This window comes from Lutra lutra, chromosome 18, assembly GCF_902655055.1.
Source record: "Lutra lutra chromosome 18, mLutLut1.2, whole genome shotgun sequence".
NCBI lineage: Eukaryota > Metazoa > Chordata > Mammalia > Carnivora > Mustelidae > Lutra > Lutra lutra.
In genome coordinates, this window is record NC_062295.1 from 26,358,089 (window position 1) to 26,383,047 (window position 24,959).

The window sequence follows — 24,959 nt, forward strand, 5'->3', positions numbered from 1 at the left end:
TATTCTGGAACTAGGCAGTTGTGATGGTCATGCAGCATCGTGAATTTACAAAAACACCACTGAATTATGTAATTCAAAATGGTTAAGTTTTATGTTATGTGGATTTTATCTTACAAAAAAAAATTACAAAAAATTTTAAAAAACAGTAGCAAAAATCAATAAAATAAAAATTTGGTTTTTTGAAAAGATCAACCAAAATTGACAAGTCTTTAACAAAATTGAGAGAGGGGGAAAAAGGAAAAACCTCAAAGTCCTGAAATCAGGAGTGAAAGAGAAGACATCACTACCAACCTTACAGAAAAAAAAAGGACTGTAAAGAAATACTATGAACAATCATATGACAAAGTACCAAAACAGAATCAAGAAGAAATTGAAGATAAAATAAACTTACAAAAAGATTGAATTAAAAATCTTAAAACCTCTAATAAAGAAAATCCAGAACCAAACGGTCCCACTGGTTGGTTCTATCACACCTTTAAAGAAGTATTAACACCGTCATTCTCAAAATATTCCAGTAGAGAAGGAGAAACACTTCACATCTCATTGTATGAGTCCAGCGTTAACCTGATTCCAAAGCTCATCAAAAAATTTGCAGTAAAAAGGGAACGGCCAACCAGTATCCATTATAAATACACAGACACAAAAGCCCTCAACAAACTACTGGTAAATCACATCTAACAGCATATGAAAAGATTATACACCATGACCAGGTGAGTTTTATCTCAAGAATGCAAGGTTGACTTAGCATCACAGAAATCAGTTAGTGTAATACGCAATATCAAGAGCGTGAAACGCAGAATCCTCATGATCGTGGCAACAGCTGCAGAAAAGGTATCTGATAAAATCCAACATCCAATTTTATGTTAAAGACACCCAACAAATTAGGAATAGAAGGGAGCTTTCTCAAACTCCAAAAAACTCAGAGCTAATAGGGTACTTAATGGTGAAAGATCAAAAACTTGCCCTCTAACATCAGGAATGAGACAAAGATGTACATTCTTACCACTTATAAATATTGTACAGGAAGTTTTAGGGAAGAAAAAAATTAAAAGTACCCACTCTAGGAAGAAAGAAGTAGAACTATCTCTAAACATTCCATGTTTAATGATCAAAAGACTTACTATTGTAAAGATGGCAATGTCCTCAAATTGTCTACAGATTCAACAGAATCCTTACCAAAATCCCCATCCAGCTTTCTTACAGAAACTGACAAGCTGATCCTAAAACTCATATGGAAAGACAAAGTACCCCAAAGAGTCAAACAATCTTGAAAAAGAAAATGGAGTATTCACACATTCACATTTCAAAACTATTTACGATAATAACACAATACTGGCACAATGGTGGACATATGTATCAATGAATAGAATTCAAAGTCCATAAATAAACTAATTTATGGTCAACTGATTTTCAACAAGGATGCCAATAAAATTCAATGGAAAAAAGAATAATCTTTCCAATAATGGTGCTGGGGCAACTAGATACACACATGTAGAATAATAAATTTGTACTACTACCTCACACTATTCAGAAAAATTAACTCAAAATGGATCACAGACCTTAATATAAGACCTGAAACTATAAAATTCTCAGACAAGAATGTAAGAGTAAATCGTTGTGACCTTGGTTTGGCTAGGCCTGGGGTTCTGGTTATATTCTTTTTCTCTAAATAGATGAGAAACCACGTAATGTTCATTTGGCAGTAGTAGAAAATCTGTATGTTTATGTTGTATAAACTTCTTGCGTGCTTATTCAATTTCACTGTTTACAAAATTTAAAAGAAAAAAGGGTAAGAAATCCTACCTCACACCATTAAAAACATTAATTTGAAATGGATCATATATAATCTTCTCTGTGGAAGATTAAATAATAAATTAAATAATAAGCCTTCAGTAAGAAAATGTAGGAAAATTCTTTAAGACCTCACACATAACGAAGGAGATCATAAATTGGTATAGTATATCCAGAGAAAGCTTGCTATCTTTGGCCTTAAATTTATATATACTTCTTTAGGATCGCCTGTCTGGCTCAGTCAGTAGAGCATATAACTCTTGGTCTTGGGGTCATGAGTTTGAGTCCCACACTGGGTGTAGAGATTACTTAAAAATACAATCTAAAAAAAATTATATATACTCTTTAACCCAACTACTTCACTTCTTGTTATAAGAAAACTCATTACAATGTTATTTCTGACATGAAAATTCGGGAATAAATTTATATGCTCAATAGTGAGTATATTAAATAAACTATATCCATACAATAGAATATAATGCCCCTCTTAAAGTTGTAGAATATTTAATGCACCAAAATATTTACAAAATAATGTGTAAAAACTGCGTCCAAAGTGTGTATATTTTTATTTTCATATCCATGTTTTTTTTCCTGTATGGACAGGAATCTTGATAACTAATCACAAAAATGGAGAACCCACATCTCCCTTACCTCCCACTTTCAGAATCCTAGTCAAATGTCATCAGAGGTAGAGAAAGGCCATCAGAGACCCTATGGTTTTGACAAGTGCCCAGAAGATGGAAGGAAGGTTATACTGGTGAGTAGATGAACTCAGGGGGATTCCAAGCACCAGAGTCTGGGGAGAAACCTACAGGGAAGAGAATGAACTTTGCTGGATGGAGGTGGAGAGACCCTAAGCTCGAGTTCCATGTATACAGAGTGCATGCTGGGTCGATAGGCAGAGAATGTAAAGGGCTATTTACAAAATGATTTTGTAAGTTGGCCCCACCCAATTAATAAAATATGGGAGTTCGTTTTTACATGTAATTTACCAAAATAAATGTTAAATCGTGCTATCAGTGCTCATGACAGTGTGGAAAATCATCATTGATATTTTCCTAATTTGTTGGTACATCTACCAACTGGAGAAGGTTTTTTTGGAAGGCAGTTTTTCTGTACTTATGAAAAAATGTAAACATATGTATTATTCAATGAGCACTTCCTCTTCTGTCTTATTCAGTAGGCATAAAGGTACATGGTAAAGATGTACATCATGGCATTTATTAGAAGAGCAAAAAAATTGAAATTCAAATGTCCACCAGTAGGACAATTATTAAATACTTGATGGTATCCCCATTCTGTGGCATTTGTCTCAATCTTTGGAAATAATTATTTATGTAGAGACACAAAAGGACTTCTTGTAAATATTGTTCCGTTGTAGAACAGTAAATGCCGTATCAACCAATTCATGGAAAATGCCGCAATTATGCATTTTTAAATTTGTGAATATGTACTGATATAAAGCATGCCTAAGGATGTGTACCAAGTTATTAACAGTAATTCCCCCTGGGGAGGGGAGTTGGAATCATGGAGGAGATTTAATTTTTAACTCCATACCCTTCTGTATCTCATGTTTTATTTCAATTAGGAAATAACTGACTTTTGCTTCAGATTTTATAAAAGCACGCCGTGATGACATTCCTATGTCACTGGCATACTTTTATTAAATTAAGCAGTGGGAAAAAATGTGCTGTACTGGGGAGTCCAACTAGTGGGAGGATGTCTCTTTTTTGAATTTCACGGATAAAGTAAAAGTCTTATATGTTTTCAAAGAAATGAGAAGAACGAGGTGACTTGCCACCAAGGAAAATAGATACTGGGCTGTCGTAAGAGCCTCTCGCTGTGAGAACGCAATACAGTAGTGGCTGTGTCAGCGCTGCCCCAGAGACCCTTCTGGGGTGAGCTGCCCCATGCCCGAGCTGCCCCATGCAGAAGCCCGGCGCGGCGCGGCTGTCCCCCGGCTGTGAAGCGCGCGGCTAGTGCGAGCGCAGAACTGAGGTGCAGTCTGCTGAACTTTCATTCTTCTACACCGAAACGTGCGCGGCCCCGCGGCGGCCGGTGGCTGCGGGACCAGAACAATGGACGCGTCCCAACTACCCGGTTGTGTATCAACGAGCTGAGCAACAACACCGATCTGCCTGCTCAAACGTGAGGAACCTGCCACGTAAAAGGGCCGAAGCCCAGAAGAGTTCAGGGGACTCGGGCTAAGTCATCGCGGCCCCAAACCCCCAAACCGAGAAGAGAGTCATTTAGTAAAATGAGAGCAATACAATGTAGTAATGGGGGGCGAGACGGCGGAGGAGCGGCGGGCGGGGACGACGTCGGGTCGCAGGAGACCAGCCACACGGTCACCCGACCGTCCCCAACCCGACAAACCCGCCCGCAGACCGGAGCAAACAAGAGCAGCGACTCCGGGAGCAGAGAAGCGACCACGTTCCGGGAGGCGGGACCGGCCACGTGCGGGAGGACGGACGGCGGGGGAGGGGCGGCTCCCGGCTGGCGGCCGGGCGGAGCCCAGAGTCGGACCGCGTAGACGTCGCTCCACGTGTGAGGCGGGACACGTCGCTGCAGAGGCGGGGCGGGGACAGCGCGGTCTCGGTCCGGGGGTCCCAGAAGGACGGGGGTCTGAGGGCGGCGGAGCGGGGACGCGGCGGCAGACACGGGCCGAGGAGGGGCTCTCAGCGCGGGGTCCCCTTCACCCGGGACCCGAGGCGCAGTCGGGCCGCGGCTCTCTGCGCAGGGACCGCACACGCGGCGGATCCGGGGACACTCACCGTCCTTGGGGGGCGGGGGGAGCGGGCGGGAGTGCGCGGCGGGAAGCTGCGGGTTTTCGGACTCCAGACGGGGCCGGTGGTCACAGTCCAGGAAGCCCGGAGCCTGGCGGAGACCCGGGAGCCGGGAGGGACCGAGGGCTTTTCTCGCAGGGCGCGCTGAGGAGCGGCATGAGCGCTCGGGGTCTGTAAGGGAGACTGGGCGCCGCCATCTTTATTCTCCTCCCAAGCTCTACGGAAAGCGCTCAGGGAACAAAAGCTCTGAGCACGAACCGGGCAGATGACTTAGCCCCGCGATGGAATTCCGCCTCAGGCAAAAACATTTAAGAATCTACAGGCCCAGGACGCCTGGGTGGCTCAGTTGGTTAAGCGGCTGCCTTCAGCTCAGGTCATGATCCCGGTGTCTTGGGATCGAGTCCCGCATCGGGCTCCTTGCTCTGCAAGGATCCTGCTTCTCCCTCTGACACTCTGTCTGCCTGTGCTCTCTCTCTGACAAATAAATAAATAAAATCTTAAAAAAAAAAAAAAAAGAATCTACAGGCCCCTCCCTGAGAAGATCAGCAAGAGCTTCCAGCCAAGTTCACTGATCAGCTGAGAACTGTAGAAGTCCAGAGATGGGGAAAACAACATGTAGAATTCATGGCTTTTCCCCCATGATTCTTTAGTCTTTCAAAGTTAAATTTTTTAAATTTTACGTTTTTCTTATTCTATTTTTTAAAATTTTTCCTCTTTCTTATTTTAACCTTTTTCTATTTTATCTTATCAATACCTTTTTAAAAATTCTTTCTAAATTTTCATTGTTATATTCTATCCCTTCATTATATTTAACCTTATTTTTTGTATACATATACATTTTTCTTTCTTTAAAATTTTGGGATACAGTTTCTTCTAACAGATCAAAGTATACCCTAAAGCGAGTGTATGGCTTTGTTCTCGTCTCCAGCCTGATCACATTCTCTCCTTTTTTTTTCCTTTTTTCAACCAGCTTATCTTACGAATTCCTTTTTAAAGATCTTTTTTTAATGTTCATCTTCACAGTCATATTCCATCCCTCCATTGTGTTTACCCTTATTTTGTATATATATATATATATATATATATATATATAAGTTTTTCTTCCTTTAAAATTTTGGGACAGTTTTTTCTAACAGACCAAAATATATCCAAAATCAAGTGTGTGGCTCTGTTCTATTCAGTTTTATTAAATAAATAGATGATAGATAGAAAGGTATAGATATAAAATATATCCACAGAGACCTGGCAGGCCAGACTGGCATGATATATTCAGAGCACTAAATGAGAAAAATATGCATCCAAGAATACTATATCCAGCTAGGCTGTCACTGAAAATAGAAGGAGAGATAAAAAGCTTCCAGGACAAACAAAACTAAAAGAATTGGCAAATATCAAAGCAACCCTACAGGAAATATAGAAAGGGGTCCTCCTAGCAACAAGAGAGCCTAACAGTAACAGACCAGAAAGGAACAAAGACAATATACAGTAACTGTCACCTTACAGGCAATATAATGGCACTAAATTATATCATTCAGTAGTTACCCTGAAGGTAATGGGCTAAATGCCCCAATCAAAAGACATACAATATCAGAATGGATTTAAAAAAACCAGACCCATTGATATGCCATCTGCAAGAAACTTATTTTAGACCCAAAGACACCTCCAGATTTAAAGTGAAGGAGTGGAAAATAATCTACCATGCTAACGGACATCAAAAGAAAGCTGGGGTGGCAATTCTTAGATCAATTAGATTTTAAGCCAAAGACTATCATAAGAGATGAGGAAGGACATTGTATTATACTTAAAGGGTCTGTCCAACAAGAAGACCTAACAATTTTAAATATCTATGCCCCTAACATGGGAGCAGCCAACTATATAAACCAATTAATAACAAAATCAGGGATGCCTGGGTGGCTCAATTGGTTAAGCCGCTGCCTTCAGCTCAGGTCATGATCCCAGGGTCCTGAGATCGAGTTCTACATAGGGCTCCCTGCTCACCAGGGAGCCTACTTCTCTCTCCGCCTCTGCCTGCCACTCTGCCTGCTTGCACACTCTCTCAATCTCTCTCTCTCTCTCTCTCTCTGACAAATAAATAAAATCTTTTAAAAAAGTAAAAAAATCAAAGAAACACATTGATAATAATACAATAACAGTAGGAGACTTTAACATACCCCTCACTGAAATGGACAGATCATCTATGCAAAAGATCAACAAGAAAATAAAGGCTTTAAATGACACACTGGACTAGACGGACATCACAGATATATTCAGAACATTCCATCCCAAAGCAACAGAATACACATTCCTCTCTAGTGCCCATGGAACATTCTCCAGAACAGATCACATCCTGGGTCACAAATTGGGTCTCAACCAGTACCAAAAGATTGGGATCATTCCCTGCATATTTTCAGACCACAGTGCTTTGAAACCAGAACTCAACCACAATAGGAATGTTGGAAATACCCCAAACACATGGAGGCTAAAGAGCATCCTACTAAAGAATGAATGGGTCAACCAGAAAATTAAAGAAGAATTGAAAAAATTCATGGAAACAAAGGAAAGTGAAAACACAACAGTTCAAAATCTGTGGGACACAGCAAAGGCAGTCCTGAGAGGAGAGTATATAGTGATAGAAGCCTTTCTCAAGAAACAAGAAAGGTCTCAAGTACACAACCTAACCCTACACCTAAAGGAGCTGGAGAAAGAACATCATACAAAGCCTAAACCTAGCAGAAGAAGAGAAATCATAAAGATCAGGGAAGAAATCAATGAAAAAGAAACCAAAAGAACAGTAGACCAAATCAACGAAACTAGGAGAAGGTTCTCTGAAAGAATTAATAAGATTGATAAATACCTGGCCAGACTTCTCAAAAAGAAAAGAGAAAGGACCCAAATGAATAAAATCATGAATAAAAGAGGAGAAATCACAACCAACACCAAAGAAATACAAACAATTATAAGGACATATTATGAGCAACTATATGCCAGAAAATTTGACAATCTGTAAGAAATGGATGCATTATTAGAGACCTATAAACTACCAGAACTGAACCAGGAAGAAATAGAAAACCTGAACAGACACATAACCGGTAAGGAGATTGAAGCTGTCATCAAAAATCTCCCAATAAACAAGAGCCCAGGGCCAGAAGGCTTCCCAGGGGAATTCTACCATGCATTTAAAGTTTTAATGCCTATTGTCCTGAAACTGTTCCAAAAAATAGAAATGGATGGAAAACTTCCAAACTCGTTTTATGAGGCCAGCATTACCTTAATCCCAAAACCAGACAATGACCTCATCAAAAAGGAGAATTACAGACCAATATTCTTGATGAACACAGATGCAAAAATTCTCACCAAAATACTAGCCAATAGGATCCAACAGTACATTAAAAGGATTATTCACCACGACCAAGTGGGATTTATTCCTGGGCTGCAAGGTTGGTTCAACATCTGCAAATCAATCAATGTGATACAACACATTAATAAAAGAAAGAACAAGAACCACATGATACTCCCAATAGATGCTAAAAAAGCATTTGACAAAGTACAGCATTTGACAAAGTACAGCATCCTTTCTTGATCAAAACTCTTCACAGTGTAGGGATAGAGGGTACATAACCTCAATATCATCAAAGCCATCTATGAAAAACCCACAGCGAATATCATTCTCAGTGGGGAAAAACTGAGAGCTTTTCCCCTAAGGTTAAGAACATGGCAGAGATGTCCATTGTCACCACTGCTATTCAACATAGTACTAGAAGTCCTAACCTTAGCAATCAGACAACAAAAAGAAATAAAAGGCATCCAAATTGGCAAAGAAAAAGTCAAACTCTCACTCTTTGCAGATGATATGATAGTTCATGGAAAACGCAAAAGACTCCACTCCAAAACTGCTGGAACTCATACAGGAATTCAGTAAAGTGTCAAGATATAAAATTAATGCACAGAAATCGGTGGCATTTCTACACACCAAGAGCAAGACAGAAGAAAGAGAAATTAAGGAGTTGATCCCATTTACAATTATACCCCAAACCACAAGATACCTAGGAATAAACCCAACCAAAGAGGGAAAGAATCTGTACTCAGAAAGCTATAAAGTACTCATGGAAGAAATAGAGGAAGACACCAAGAAATGGAAAAACATTCCATGCTCATGAATTGGAAGAACAAATATCATGAAAATGTCTATGCTACCTAGAGCAATCTACACGTTCAATGCAATCCCTATCAAAATACCATCAATTTTTTTCAAAGAAATGGAACAAATAATCCTAAAATTTATATGGAACCAGAAAAGATCCTGAATAGCCAGAGGAATGTTGAAAAAGAAAACCAAAGTTGGCGGCATCACAATTCCAGACCTCAAACACTACTATAAAGCTGTAATCATCAAGACAGTATGGTATTGGCACAAAAACAGACACACAGATCAATGGAACAGAGTAGAGAGCCCAGAAATGGACCCTCAACTCTATGGTCAACTAATCTTTGACAAAGCAGGAATGAATGTCCAATGGAAAAAGGACAGTCTCTTCAACAAACGGTGTTGGGAAAATTGGACAGCCACATGCAGAAGAATGAAACCGGACTATTTCCTTACACCACACACAAAAATAGACTCAAAATGGATGAAGGACCTCAATGTGAGACAGGAGTCCATCAAAATCCTTGAGGAGAACACAGACAGCAACCTCTTCAACCTCAGCCATAGCAACTGCTTCCTAGAAACATCACCAAAGGCAAGGGAAGCAAGGGCAAAAATGAACTCTTGGGACTTCATCAAGATTAAAAGCTTTTGGGGGCACCTGGGTGGCTCAGTGGGTTAAGCCTCTGCCCTCAGCTCAGGTCATGATCACAGGGTCCTGGGATGGAGCTCTGCATCCAGCTCTCTGCTCAGCAGGGAGCCTGTCTCCTCCCCTCTCTCTGTCTGCCTCTCTGCCTGCCTCTCTGCCTACTTGTGATCTCTGTCTGTCAAATAAATAAATAAAATCTTAAAAAAAAAGATAAAAAACTTTTGCACAGCTAAGGAAAGAGTCAACAAAGCCAAAAGAAAACTGACAGAATGGGAGAAGATATTTGCAAATGGCTTGTCAGATAAAGGGCTAGTATCCAAAATCTATAAAGAACTAAAATCTATAAAGAACCAATTCAAATAGTCAAATAATCTAAGAAATGGGCAGAAGACGCTAACAGACATTTCTGCAAAGAAGACAACCAGAAGTCCAACAGACCCATGAAAAAGTGCTCAAATCATTTGGCATCAGGGAAATACAAATCAAAACCACAATGAGATCCCACCTCACAACCAGTCAGAATGGCTAAAATTAACAAGTCAGGAAACAACAGATGTTGGCGAGGATGCGGAGAAAGGGGAACCCTCCTACACTGTTGGTGGGAATGCAAGCTGGTGCAGCCACTCTGGAAAACAGCATGGAGGTTCCTCAAAAAGTTGAAAATAGAACTACCCTATGACCCAGCAATCGCACTACTGGGTATTTACCCTAAAGATACAAATGTAGTGATCTGAAGGGGCACATGCACCCAAATGTTTATAGCAGCAATGTCCACAACAGCCAAACTATGGAAAGAACCTAGATGTCCATCAAGAGATGAATGGATAAAGAAGAGGTGGTGTATATGTATACAACGGAATACTATGCAGCCATCAAACCCCCTGAAATCTTGCCATTTGCAACAATGGGGATGGAACTAGAGGGTATTATGCTGAGGGAAATAAGTCAACCAGAGAAAGACAATTATCATAAGATCTCCAAGATATGAGAAAGTTGAGAGGCAGAGTGGGGGTCATGGGGGGAAGGGAGGGGAGAAATGAAACAAGGTGAGATCCGGAGGGAGACAAACCCTAAGAGACTCTTAATCTCAGGAGACAAACTGAGGGTTGCGGGGGAGGGGGTATGAGACGGTGGTTGGGTTATGGACATTAGGGAGGGTATGTGCTATGGTGAGTGCTGTGAATTGTGCAAGACTTGTACCCCTGAAGCAAATAATACATTATATGTTAATAAAATAAAAAAAAGTGATAACATTAAAAATGATTACTATAATCACTTTGCTTGGTATTTTTTTAATCTCATTTAATCCTAAGAATCACCATATGAACAGGTTTTATTATTAATTCTGATATGTCAGCAAAACAATTGTTTAAGGAGTTTAACTATTGATCTCAAGGTCACACAAATTATGAAAGTAGCAGATCCTTGATTTAAATCTAATTTTGTGTGACAATCAGATTAAATGAATGAAGACCCAAGAAGAGATAGGAAGGAGAGATGTTAAGAAAGGACACATTTTCTCCTCGTTTTATATAAAAAAAGAACTCAGAGATTATTCCTAATTTAGGATTATAGAAATAAAAATTTAAGAACATGTTTTTAATATGTAATACTTGGGGTGCCAAGGTGGCTCAGTGGGTTAAGCATCTGCCTTAGGTTCCAGTCATGATCTTAGGGTCCTGAGATTGAGCCCCGCATCAGGCTCTCTGCTCAGCAGGGAGCCTGCTTCCCTTCCTCTCTCTCTCTGCCTGCCTCTCTGCCTATTTGTGATCTCTGTTAAATAAAATCTTTAAAAAAATAAATAAAATGTAATACTTGTTTCAAAAAGATAAACATTTAAAAATAATGCAAGATGTAATAGTAGACTTGAACTCTGTAATAATTATTTTGAAACAGACATGTCAATATGAACTTACGATTTTTCATTTTAACACATCCCCTGGCTTTGGGACACTTGGGTGTCACAGTCCATTATGCATTCGATTCTTGGTTTTGGCTCAGGTTGTGATCTCTAGGTTATGGGACTGAGCCTGTGTGGGGCTTGTGCTGTGCAGAGTCTGCTTAAGATTCCCTCTCCCAGCGGGTTAAGCCTCTGCCTTTGCCTCAGGTCATGATCTCAGGGTCCTGGGGTTGAGCCCCGCATTGGGGTCTCTGCTCAGCAGAGAGCCTGCTTCCCTCTGCACCCCTGCTCTCTCTGCCTATTTGTGATTTCTTTCTCTCTGTCAAAAAAATAAATAAAAAATCTTAAAAAAAAATTCCCTCTCCCTCCCCTTCTGGGCTTCCCTCTTCAAATAAATAAATAAATCTTAAAAAAAAAAAAAAAAAAAAAACAAAAAAAAACCAAAAAACCAAAAGAAACAAACAAAAATATCCTCTGGCTTTTTCCGCAGAAAGGGTAGAGAAGAAAAGACATTCTTATAGCAATGAGGACACCTGGTGACCGGAGCTTGGTTTCTAAAAGCCACCAAAAGGAACCAGGTTGAATGTAGAGCTGGGCTCTGGGGTGGCTACAGGTCACGGGCAGAGGACCGAAGAGGAAACAGCTGCACAGAGTGGACTCTGAGGACCCACAGAGCACGTCCTGCAGGTCGAGCTGCTGACCATCAAATTGCGCGGACACTGTCAGATGCTGGGAGTCCAGCTCTCCGATAATGCCTGTTTCTATCGTCCAGGGTAGAAAGCTCATAATTTACCACTAATGAACATCAGTTGAAGAACTGTATTTGCTTTCTGGGTTTGCTGTAACAAGTTATCACAAACGGATACAGTTTGATACACTGACACGGTTTGTATCAGTGGCTTCACCCAGCAGAAGTGTATTCCCTCCTAGCTCCCAGCCTGAAGTCTTAAGTGAAGATGCCGGCGGGGCCAGGCTCCCTCTGAAGGCCGGAGGGGAAAATGCTCCCTTATCTCTTTCCAGCTTCTGGGGTCACCAGAGCTCCTTGGCAATCCGTGGCTTGCAGCTGCATGACCCCAGTTCCTCCCTCTGTCTTCCCGTGGCCATCATTCCTGTGTCTGTCTGTCCGCTTCCTATAAAGACACCGGTCCTTGGAGTCAGGGCCCACCCTAAATCGATGTGACCTCACCTTAGTGAATTACATCCGCCAAGGCTCTATTTCCAAATAACTTCATATTCTGAGGTTCCAGGTGACATGAATTTTGGGAAGGGGGACATTATTCAACCCAATAAAAGTACTAAGTAGGGTCTTGCCTCACCAGTGGGGAAAAGTTTACCCTCGACTAAAATGCTGATTTGGTCCCACCTAACAAAACTTTAAAAAGCAAGATTAAAATGTTAACTCTTTCTGGGCTAACTCAAGTGTATTCCAGAGCAAAGCTCAAAAATTTTGTTAGTAATATGAAAATATCCAAAAACTAACAAGGTAAAATTTACAATATTGATCATCCAATAGAAAATTATATTTGAAGAAATGATGTGTAATAATTTCCCAAATTTGACAAAAACGATAAACCATAGATCCAAGAAGTTCAGTGAACTCTTAGCACAAGAAACCCAGAGTATTCTACTACGTTGCTTAAATCTAGTGATAAAGAGATTTAAGCTTCCGGGGAGGAAAAAAGATATTATGTACAAAGAATCAACATAAGAATAATCAGATATCAGCAAGCAGTGTAGAAATGCTTGAAGAAATATGTTTAAAATGCTGAAAGGAAAGATCTGCTCACCTGGAATTTTTGATGCAGTGAAAATATCTTTCAAAGACAAAGACAACATAAAGAGTTTTCAGACAAACCAAAGCTGAACAAATTTGTTACCAGCAGACATACCCTATAAGAAATATAAAGTAGTCCTTAAAGCAGAAGAAAATAATAAAGATCAAGCAGGAAAATGAATGAAAAAGAAAACAAAAATAGAAGAGGAAATAAATGAAACCAAAAGCTGGTTTGGGGAGAAGACTAAGGAAACTGACAAACTTCTAGTCCGACTAAGAAGCAAAACAAGAAGGAAGACAGAGATTGCCAATATCAGGAATGAAAAGGTGATTATCACTGCAGAGTTTAGTAGGTATTAGAAGGGTGAATTTTTTAGTTAAACGTCTTCCTGACAAGGAAACTCCAGCCTTTAAATGGCTTCAGTAGTAAACTTTACTAAACATAAGGAATAGCACAGAGGACATTAGGAGAAGGAAAGGAGAAGTGAATTGGGGGAAATCGGAGGGGGAGACGAACCGTGAGAGACTGTGGACTCTGAGAAACAAACTAAGGGTTTTAGAGGGGAAGAGGGTAGGAGGATGGGTGAGCGGGTGAGCCTGGTGGTGGGTATTAAGGAGGACATGCATTGCATGGAGCACTGGGTATTATACATAAACAATGAATTCTGGAACACTGTATCAAAAACTAATGATGTTTTATAAGGTGAATAACATAACACAATGAAAAAATTTTACCAAACATTTAAAGAGGCATTAATACCAAACCTAAAGAAACTCTTCCTTGGGGCACCTGGGTGGTTCAGTGGGTTAAAGCCTCTGCCTTCGGCTCAGGCCATGATCTCAGGGTCCTGGGATCGAGCCCCGCATCGGGCTCTCTGCTCAGCGGGGAGACTGCTTCCTCCTCTCTCTCTCTGCCTGCCTTTCTGCCTACTTGTGATCTCTGTCTGTCAAATAAATAAATAAAATCTTAAAAAAAAAAAAAACTCTTCCTGAAAATTGAAAAGGATAGACTATTTCCCAACCTTTTCTATGAGGCCAGAATTACCCCAAAATCAAAACCAGAAGAGGACATTAAACACACACACACACACCCCACAAACCAATATCCCTCATTAACTTATATGCAAAAAATTTAATGAAACACTAGAAATAAAGTCCAATGACATAAAAAAAACCCACATCATAACCAGCAGGGGTTTATCCCCAGAAATGCAAGCTTGATTTATCATTTGAAAATCAATCCATGTAAAACTCATCATAATCACAAATTAAAATAGAAAAGCATATAATGATTTCAATAGATGGAGAAAAATCGTGTGACAAAAACCCAAATCTATTCTTGATAAAGACTTCTAGCAAAGTAGAAATATGTGGGAACTTTTTCACACTGATAAAAAGCAGTTACCAAAAAAACCCTACAGCTAATATTCAGACATAATGGTATTGGACAGAATGCTTTTGTGCTAAGATCAGGAACAAGACGATGATGTTCATTCTCACCATTTCTATTCAGTCTTGTATGGGAGGCTTTAGCCAGTGCAATTAGGCAAGAAAAAGAAATAAAATACATCCAGATTAGAGAGGAAAAGAAAAGATGTCTTTATTTGCAAAAGACATGGTTATCTACATGGAAAATCTGATAAAAGCTACAGAAAAAGCAACTAGACTTTAGCAAGACTGGAGAATCACACCTTTGGTGGCAGTTTTCTTGGTTTTCTGCTGGCTTCTGTGCCTGCAAGCTCTTTCTTCAATGTCTCTACAACTTGGAGCTCCTGCCAGTAGCTCAGCACAACCACAAGCTACCACAGGGCACCTCCCCTTACCTATTCTGGTAGGCTCCACAGAACCCTGCCGCTGCTCCTACAGGTTCCCCCCTCCCCCAAGCCGGGACACAAAAGGTGCAACAGGAGGCCCCCAAACCCAATGCCAAGCTTCCTTCCACACCGTCAGCTCCATGAGAGAAGGGATTTACTGAGTTTACTGCTCTGTTCCCAGTACTTCCACCAGTGTCTTGAACATAGGAGGTGCCCAAGTAATTATGGAATAAACTTCAACCAGTTCCTCTTTTTTGTCATAAGCCCATTTTGCTCTCTCTGGATCCAGGATGTGCCACAAAGAGTCACAGAAGTCACAGAAAGGCATCGCCAAGAGGAATAGTTAGTAGTATCTCATTTTACAGGCTCAAGGTCATGTACCAAGTAGTTAATGGCACAACTGGGCCATGAACCAGGTCCCCCAAGTCCCAGCCCTGCCTTTTCCCTCACAGCTTCTCCCAGCAATCTGAAAGGTGCTGAATCTCATTTCTCAGAATGGTCTGAATCCACGCAATGAAGGTACTGATGAATTTGCTGAAAATGTAACCCAGGGAATGTCACCGTTAGAGATCACTCCCTCCCTTAGGCTCTCCAGCCCCAACTCCTAACCCTTAGCAGGGGGATTCTGATTGCCGGCTCAGGCTGTGGACCCGCAGAAGGAATGAGTTCGTTCCTGTGGAGGGTGAAGAGAGACATTGTCCTGAAGAAGGAAGGTTCTGGAGACAACAAGGAAGGTGGGGAGAGAGGCCGAAGGGAAAGCCATTCCAGGTGGCAGAAGCTGATCTTAGCACAGCTGCCACCGGATTGGGGGTGGGATGGGCAAAGAGGGGAGAGGAGGAGGAAGGGGATAGGGCAATACTGGCAGGATAGAGAAAGAAGGCCCTCTGCTTGTCGTGCTTGTTATCCACGACGGGGTTCCACAGCCTCATAAGACCTCGAGCGGGGCTGGCCCCGACGGTCACCCCATGCCTGCCACCACACTTGTTACCCCACTGTAAGATGTAAGCTGAGTGGGGACGCTTCAGTCCCCAGGAGTCTCCTCTGAGAATGCAACTATCTCTTAGCAGGAACTAGATGCCAGAAGTTCCCAACTCGGATGCACATTCTCATTATCTGGGGAGCTCTGCAAAAGTGCTCACACGCCTCCACCGCAGACCAGTACGTCGGAACGGGGAGCGGGGGGGACCAGCGCAGACCAGAGCGTTTCAAAGCTCCCCGGGCAGTTGTCGTCTGAAGCAGGGACGGCTGTGCACCGGGACTATTTGACTGCCTGGAAGTCGGCAGAAAGGAACGCTAGAGATCATGGGAGCCTTTTTGGCAGATGGGGAAACTGAGGCCTGGGGACTCTGTGTCAGAGACCAAGGCTGGAGCGGTGCCCGGGGTCACGCCGTTCCGTCCTCCATCGAAGCTGTCTCTGCGAGCTCTGACAACATGGTATGGGGCAGGGGACGTGAGAAGCACCGGGCGGATGGGAGAGGCAGGTGGGAGGTTCCCGGGGTGGGGCCCGGGGCCAGGCTGGCACCAAGCAGAACAGCCCCCCAGACTCAGTATTCTGTCCGCAGGGTCCTGGCGTGCGTCGGGGCTCGGGGCACAAGGCTTCTCTCCCTTGCCGCGTCTTCCTAGACGGCCCTGTTGAGTGAACTGGCCTTCACAGGCCTTGCCCAGGCGCCAGCTAGCCGCGCCTGAACCGAGGGCTTTGCAGTGGCAGAAGGACAGGGGACCGGCCGCGGTGACTGGGACCCTCCGCAGGGCTGGCGCGCTCCTGGGCCAGCAGCCGCGCTCTGGGTCCCGCCGGGGAGTTAAGGAGCGCGCGCGGGGCGGGGCCGCGGGTCCCTGGTGACGCTTGTTTTCAGCCGCCGGTGGAGGCCACCCTCGGGCTCCTTCCGCTGGGGACCGGCCTCCGCCCGCACCGACAAGCTGGGCACGTCGGGACCCGGGGGAGCACACGCGTCCCTGCCACCCCGCGGGGCGCGGGTTCCCGTGTCCCCAGGTCACCTGCGGAGGTGGAACCCGCGGCGCGCACAGGATAGGGCAGGCGGCCGGCCCGCCGCACCGAGCCTCTGGGACAGCCCGAGTCCAGAAGACGTGCGCGGAGTGCAGCACGGAGGGCGGCCCGGAGGAGGCGTCGGAGCAGAGCAGGCCAGGGGCCCCGGAAGAGGCTGAGCTGGGTTGGCTGGGGTGGCCCAGGGTGCGCGGGAGGCGGCAGGGCAGGGCAGGGGCAGGGGCGGGGGCGGGGCGGGGCCGTGGGCGCTGAGGTTCCCGCGGGAACGAAGGACTCGGGCGGGTCAGCCGCGGTCACCGGGCGCCCTCCAGCGGCGGTGACGCCCCCTTCGCCCCCCACCCTTGTCACCGGGACCGCCCACCGCCTGCGGGAGGGGACACCGGGGCTCGGAGCCGGCGCGGGGAGGGGGCCAGGAAAGAGTTCCCTCAGCGGGCCAGGGGGCCCAAACCCCAGACCTTCCAAAGGTCTTCAGGACTGGCTCTCTCCAGCTCCCCAGAGACAACCTCCGAGAGCGCCTCTGCGCGCTCACGCTGGGGTCACGGGGACACGCTTCTGTCCCCCGGGGCTCTACCTTCCGAGCGCTGGGGCCGGGCGGGCTGGTACTGAGCGTCTAGAGTCAGCGCGGAGCCTCCTGCCTGCGTGACCCCCGCGAAACCCTTGGATGATTTCCTGTGGGTCTCCCGGGCCGGCGGCTCTTCCCGCACGTCGCCCCGCACCACGGCTGGGAGCGGTCAGCGCGGACGGGCGTGCCCGGCTGGAGCTTCTCCTGGTCTCCCCTGGACTCTTGCCTTTTTCTGTTGCTGATTTTCAGCGGTACCTTTCCGTGGAAATTAACCGTCGTTTTGAGTATAACAGTTTTTCTGGACCCTGAGCATCCATCGTTGTACCCAAGGGTGATCTGGGGGACCCCCAACACCCCGCCTTACGGCAATCTTGTGGATGATGACACTAACGCCTTATCACCCTTGATCGCTTTGCAAACGCGTGAAGAGAGAAGAGCTGCCTTGAGGTGGCCGAGGAAGTATGGGGCGGTGGTGAGGAAGGCCTTGAAGACGGCTGGCCTCCCATAAGCCCCAAGTGGAGGGGCTGACGCCCCCTGGCAAGACGCCGTTCTTCCTACTGATCAGAGATGAAGGCCCCCGTACTCTCTTGGGCCACCCAAGTGGTCAGACCAAGGGGTAGTTTGGAGAACCAGGCTCAAATCCTAGAATGGAGTCTGCTCGCCAGAGGGGAAGAGTTGGAGCCTGGAGGGAAATGCGTGCCCCCCCCACCCCCGTGTCTGTACCCCCAAACCCATGCCCACTGCGCTCCCAACCTGCTACAGCCACGCCAGCCTCTAACTCCTGCCAGCCAGGGCTGGATGTTCGCACAGGAACCTCTGGAGAGCCAGACAGAATCAGAGCTGCTCAGGACACTCCCGGGGCTTTCAGCAGGGGGGGGGGGGGGGGGCACGACTGGGGTGGGCCCAGGAGTCTGGATTCTCGAAGCTCCTCGGATGCAACAAAGGTGTTAATCCCCAGAGGTAAGAATGATGACTCTGTAGGAGGCACAAGCCTTCTTCCACCTGTGGTCTTGTTTTCTTTGTAATTGCTTCAAATGGGCATTAAAAAACCCCCCAAAACACGTTTCTTCAAGTCTAGTTGGTGCACAATGTCACCTCAGTGTCAGGCGGACGGCACAGGGTTCGGCCACTCTGGAGCTGACAGCAGCCCCGGGCAGACAGCCGCCCGACCGCGCTGCGCCCCGCCCAGGCTTCGCTCCCGGTGCTGTGCCTTTTGTGCCATGACTGGTGCGTTCCCCAACTGGGGCCTGTACCTCCCACCGGCAACAGCCCTTTCTCCCTCCCCCCAGGCCATCCCCTCCGACGACCATCAGTTTTTTCTCTGTATTTATAGGTCTGCTTCTTCTGTTTATTCATTTCTTTTGTTAAGATTCTACATGTAAGTGAAATCCCACAGTGTTTGTCTTTCTCTGTTTGACTTATTTCAATTAGGAAAACACCCTCCAGGTCCTTCCACGTGGTTGCAGGTGGCGGGACCTTGTTGCGCTCATATAGCCCACACGGCCGTCAAGGGACACCGGGGCCGCTTCCTACCTTGGCTGCGTGAACAATACTGCAGTGAACATAACGGTGCACGTATCTTTTCAAATTAGTATTTAAATTTTCTTTGGGTAAATACCAGTCGTGGAATTACTGGATCACGTGGTCGCTCTGTTTGTGACTTTTGGAGGAAACTCCATCCTATCTTCCAGAGCGGCCGCACCAGCTCGCGTTCCCACCGACAGGGCACGAGGGTCGCTTTCTCCGTGTCCTCGCGGACACCCGCTACTTCGTGTCTTTTCCACGTCGACCCTTCTGACAGTTGGGAGATGGGATCTCACTGTGGTTCTGGTTTGTATTTTCCCAATGGTGAGTGATGCTGAGTATCTTTCCGTGAGTCTCTTGGCTATCTGTTTGTCTTCTTTCCAACCAAAATTTTTTTTTAAGAACTCAGCTTTATGCCTAAAACCAAGTATTCAAATCTTTGGTTTTTTAAAAACCTGTAGACAGCTCAGCTTCGCCCCGGCCAGCAGACACTCGAGAGCGGGCGCGCTCGCCACCGTGCGGTGCTTGCTGGAAGTGCTAGGCCTGCGGCGGCTCGGGGTCAGGATGACGAGGCCAGGCACAGAGAGACGGGAATCGATGCAAAGGCCACACACCGGTTCACAACCTTGAGCAGCGGCCGGTGGGAAAAAACCCAAAGAACAAAAAGAAAGAGAGAAGGAGGAGGAGGAGAAGGCAAGAAAGAAGGAAGATCAGTAGTAAGGAAGGAAGGAGGGGGAGGGAGGGGAGAAGAAGGAAGGAGGGAGGGAAGGAAAGAAAAGAAGGAGGAAAGAAAAGGAAGGCAGGGAAGGAAGGAAGGAAATGAAAGAAGGAGGGGAGGGAAGAAAAGGGAAGGAAGGGAGGTAGGAAGGAGGGAGAGAGAGGGAGGAGGGAGGAAGGGAGGGAGAGAGGCGGGAGAAATAGGAGAAGGCAGCTGACAAGCCAGTACGGACTGTCACAAACACTAAAGGGGCGGGGGCGGGGGGGAAGGAAAAAAGAAAAAAAAAAAGGTTTTTTGCTTTCATAAAACTTATAGGAAAAGCTGCCCTGGCAGATGACAGTGCTACTGGCAATTACTGAACAATTAAAGATGGTGATTTGGGAACAGGATTATTTACAAGACAGAGTTTTAAATGCCAAGGAATTCGATCTGTTTTGAGAAGAGATTCCTTACAGAATTTTCATTAGCTGCGTTTCAAAATCTGTATTACATGTTATTTTAACCGCCTGCCCCCACCTTCAGTTTTCTATCACACCTTGGCCTTGCCAATCAGGGTTGGCGACCACATTTTCAGGTACAGAAACTGTTCCTAGGATGGGAGATCATCTGTTTCTCCCGCCAGAATCGACCCTGTTCCGATCGTGAGGCTGTCAGTCCTTCCGGTCTTGTTTCTACACCGGCGGTGACAGGGCAGGGGAGGCAAGCCTCTCACTCAGAGCTTCACCTCCTCCCCTGGAAACCAGTGAGACTGGCCGAGATGTCCCCCAAGGTCTTTCCTGCTCTGACATTCTAGGTTCTGGGGCCTTCTCTAAAGTTGGCCCCATTCACTAGCTGCTGGGCCAGAATGAGAAAATTAGTGCTTTGTCTTTCAGGCTAATAATATTGTTCTGCATGTCACAATGAGGTGCTGGGGGACTCCAGTGTGCAGGAAGGTAATTATAATGAGCTTTTATCAATCAAAATGGTAACGCACTTTACAAGGGTACGGGGCAAACTATGCTGTCAGGACTAGCCAGAGAGAGGCCTTAAAAGAGTAGTTCTCAACTTTTTCGGTAATGTGATATTTTGAGAATCTGATGGAAGCCTTGAAGGCTTTCTTCCCCCCACGTGGACGTACGTGGAACTTGTTTAACAAGGGCTCACATTTGCTTAGATTATAACCCAATGCAATTACATTCCCAGTAATTCCTGACTCTTGGATATGCCAAGAGGTCTCTCCTTCCCCTATTAAACAAGAAGGTTCGTTGCTTCAAAGAGACGGTGGCTGCTGCCTGGGACAAAAGGTCTTTGTATCGTTCAATATTTCAAATTCCACTTTTCTCAGTTAAGAGGGAGTCCCCAGTTGCAGGCTTTGTTGACAGAGAAAAGGATTTCCAGCATCCAGTAATCTTCCTTTATAGAGCAGGAGCAAAGCTGGGTGTTTGAATGTAGACTTTAGTGTGGTTTTCAGTTCAAGGAGGTCTTGTCCCACAGGAAGAAGGGCAATCCTCCTTCCCCTTTGCATTATGGAGGTGTGCGGGAGATATCTGAAGAGGGGAGGAACAATGGAAGGAAGCCGAAGAAGACAGAGCATTGGAATTTAGTAGGAAAACAGACTGCCTATAGGATGCCTGTGCTAACAGGTGGCAGCCAGAGTACTAGAGGAACCGTGTCCAGCCCAGTGAGACAATGAGCCTTCCAGTTTCTTAATGTCTGGTCAGGGCCCATAGGGAGTCCAGAAGTTTCTGCAGGCACCCCCGTAGGGACCTGAAATCAGTGAAGGGACCAATAGTATAGAATATGCCTGGGGACAAGTTAAGGTAGCCACAAAATAGGTCATCTTTGTGCCCGAAGGTGCCTCTGGTTATCGTAAGTAGACGCCAACACAACTCGGTCACTTGCTGAGCCACAAAATGAAGGACACCCCAAGAGAGGTTCGCAGGGCCTCCAAGGACTGCACACAGAGCAGAGACACCTACCCTACCCTGAACCTCCACCTCTGCCGCCAGGAGGCTATATGGGGCATATACATGAGGCATGTGATATGTGAGGCTGTGTGTGTTTGAAGTGATGAGAGACAGGTCAAACTAAAACCTTCTTGTGCAGCAGAGGAAACCATCAGCAAAATGAAAAGGCATCTTCCGGAATGAGAGAGAATGTTTGTAGGTCATTTTAGGGGTTAATACCCAAAATACATAGAGAACATCTACAGCTCAATAGCAAAGAATGAACTGATTTAAAAATAGGCAGAGGAGGGATGCTTGGGTGCCTCAGTGGGTTAAGCCTCTGCCTTTCACTCAGGTCATGAACTCAGGGTCCTGGGATCCAGCCCCACATCGGGGCTTGATCGCATCTGCCGAGCAGAGAGCCTGCTTCCTCCTCTCTCTCTGCCTGCTTCTCTGCCTACTTGTGATCTTTGTCTGTCAAATGAATAAATAAAATCTTAAAAAAAAATAGGCAGAGGAATGTAATAGACATTTTTCCAAAGAAGACACCCAAATGGCCAACAGGTACATGAAAAGATGTTCAGCATCACTTGTCACCAGGGAAATGTAAATCAAAACCACAATGAGATAATGCCTCACGCCTGTTGGGATTACCGTTAGCAAAAAGACAAGAGATAAGTAGTGTCGATGAGGATGTGGAGGAAAGGGACCTCCGGTGCTCTGCTGGTGGGAATGCAAGTTGGTGCAGTTACTTTGGAAAACAGTATGGAGTTTCCTCAAAAAATTAAAAATAGAGCTGCCCTACGACTGAGCAATTTCATTGTTGGGTATTTCTCTGAGGAAAACAAAATCACAATCTTGGAAAGATGTCTGCACCCCTACGTTTACTGCAGCATTATTCGCCGTAGCCAAGACATGGAAACAACCTAAGTGTCCACCGGGAATGGATGAGTAAGATGTGGTATATATATGCAATGGAATATCATCCAGCCACAGCAAAAAAGAAAACCCTGCCATTCGTAACAGTGTGGATGGATCTCGAGAGCATTATGCTTAGTGAAATAAGGCAGACAGAGAAACACAGAAGCCATAGGATTTCACTTATATGTGGAACCCACAGAAGCTGAACTCACAGATGCAGGGAACAACTGCGGTTTGCCAGAGATGGGGGATGGGAGGTGGGAGCAGTGGGTGAAGTGGGCACAAGGAACACGCTTCCAGTTATAAGATAAACTAAGTCCTGGAGAAGTAACGTTTGGCTTGATGACTCCAGTTCAGAAACCATGTTGCACTGGAAATTGTTAAGAGAATAGATCTTAAAAGTTCCCGTCACAAGAAAAAAAAAAAATTGTAACTGCATGTGATGATGGATATTAACTAGACTTAACTGTGATAATCATTTTTCAATATGTACAGACATCGAATCAGTTTGTTATGAATGAGGCAGACTAATACAGTAACAACCAGAGCTCAGTGAAACTGGAAGAAAAGAAAGAAAAGAAAAGAAAAGAAAAAAGAATTTTGAACTTTGAATTATCTGTTTACCTAGAAAGATGGCTTTGGAATAGAAGGAACTATGTCACTGTGAGCTGTTAAGTTTACTGTCACCAGCCCACCCATCCGTCATGGTGGGCAGAGGAGCTCCAGAACAAGAAGAGGTCAAAGAGATGAAGTAATGTGCATCTTTGCCCTTCTGAGACCCCGAATTTCAAGTCTGCTCCATTTTTACAAAATTGCAGCTCACTGATGGGCCCCAGGAGACACACACAAGCTACAGGAAGCCTCTAAGTCAGAACATCCTGTCTTGAAAGGAAGATTGCAGGGAAATGCGGAGAGATAAACAGTTTTCCTGACTCCAACTTCTTCCCTGCCAAAGTCACCCACACAGAAACACACTCGTAATTTCACTCCTAAAATTTGAAATGGATGACACACGGTCCCATGGTCACCTGAGTCTGACATGGCCCAGCCAGCCCTCTTCAGCGGCCACCACTGGCCAGGATGGCATTTCTCCCTGCTCTGTTTCTAAAGGGGGTTGAGATGGTCTCTCTTCTTCTAGCTTCTAAGAAGACACAGTCACAATTGACCACCAAAGTAAAGAAACCTCTTGACTATCTGAGGAAATTACAGATGGCTCTTTGAACAATGGTCAACAACATGATTTTTCAGGAACATTACTTGTGGTTGACATTTGGGACTGGGGGCCATGAGACCTGAAGCTGTAGATGGTGGGTGATGACCATTTTTTAAACGAGCCGGGGTGTGGCCCCCAAGTGCAGGTGTCCCAGGAAAAGGGGTCTGCAGGCCCGAGCATCTGTCTCAGGATCGTGATCTCTTTGGTGTGGGAATGGGATCAAGAAGGTGGTCTGACATCCCACTACACTCCTTCTGCTCAGAATCCCATGAATAACAGAGAAGATGCTTTCAAAGGAAAAAAAAAAAAAAAAACAGTGAGTGACACCTTCTCCCAGCTCTGTTCCAGATTTCTGCCCTGCAAGTCAGGGCAGAGGGATGGGCGAGAGGCCCGCGGATGGGCAAGAGAGATGGACAATGTTTACCCTGATGGATGGGGTGGGAGGAGCTGCCTGGGCTGACTGTGGGCTCAGGGGACCGGGGCTCAGAAGAGGATGTTAAGATGTCAAAGAAGGGAGGGGGGGCGAGACGGCGGAGGAGCGGCGGGCGGGGACGACGTCGGGTCGCAGGAGACCAGCCACACGGTCATCCGACCGTCCCCAACCCGACAAACCCGCCCGAAGACCGGAGCAAACAAGAGCAGCGACTCCGGGAGCAGAGAAGCGACCACGTTCCGGGAGGCGGGACCGGCCACGTGCGGGAGGACGGACCGCGGGGGAGGGGCGGCTCCCGGCCGGCGGCGGGGCGGAGCCCAGAGTCGGACCGCGTAGACGTCGCTCCACGTGTGATGCGGGACACGTCGCTGCAGAGGCGGGGCGGGGACAGCGCGGTCTCGGTCCGGGGGTCCCAGAAGGACGGGGGTCTGAGGGCGGCGGAGCGGGGACGCGGCGGCAGACACGGGCCGAGGAGGGGCTCTCAGCGCGGGGTCCCCTTCACCCGGGACCCGAGGCGCAGTCCGGCCGGGGCTCCTCGCGCAGGGACCGCACACGCGGCGGATCCGGGGACACTCACCGTCCTTCTCGGGGGGAGCGGGCGGGAGTGCGCGGCGGGAAGCTGCGGGTTTGCGGACTCCAGACGGGCCGCGCCAGAGACAGAGACGCGCAGTCACAGGCCGGGGAGCTCGGAGCGTGGAGGAGACCAGGGAGCCTGGAGGGTCCCTCGGCTTTTCTCTCCGGGGCGCGCTGAGGAGCCGCCCCAGCTCTGGGCTCCTCCCAGCTGCAGATAAGGAGGCCGCCAT

General features: G+C 46.0%; 1 protein-coding gene across 1 annotated transcript; it reads right to left on the minus strand.

Annotated features, from left to right (window-relative positions):
• Positions 1-3,661: 3,661 nt before the first annotated feature.
• LOC125090445 (basic proline-rich protein-like) lies at positions 3,662-24,959 on the minus strand. Its single transcript, XM_047713117.1, has 5 exons — positions 24,317-24,959; positions 17,432-17,581; positions 16,854-17,017; positions 4,168-4,668; positions 3,662-3,853 (listed from the first exon to the last, which is right to left on the minus strand). Exons 1-5 carry the CDS (start codon positions 24,957-24,959, stop codon positions 3,662-3,664), a joined length of 1,650 nt encoding a protein of 549 aa, XP_047569073.1.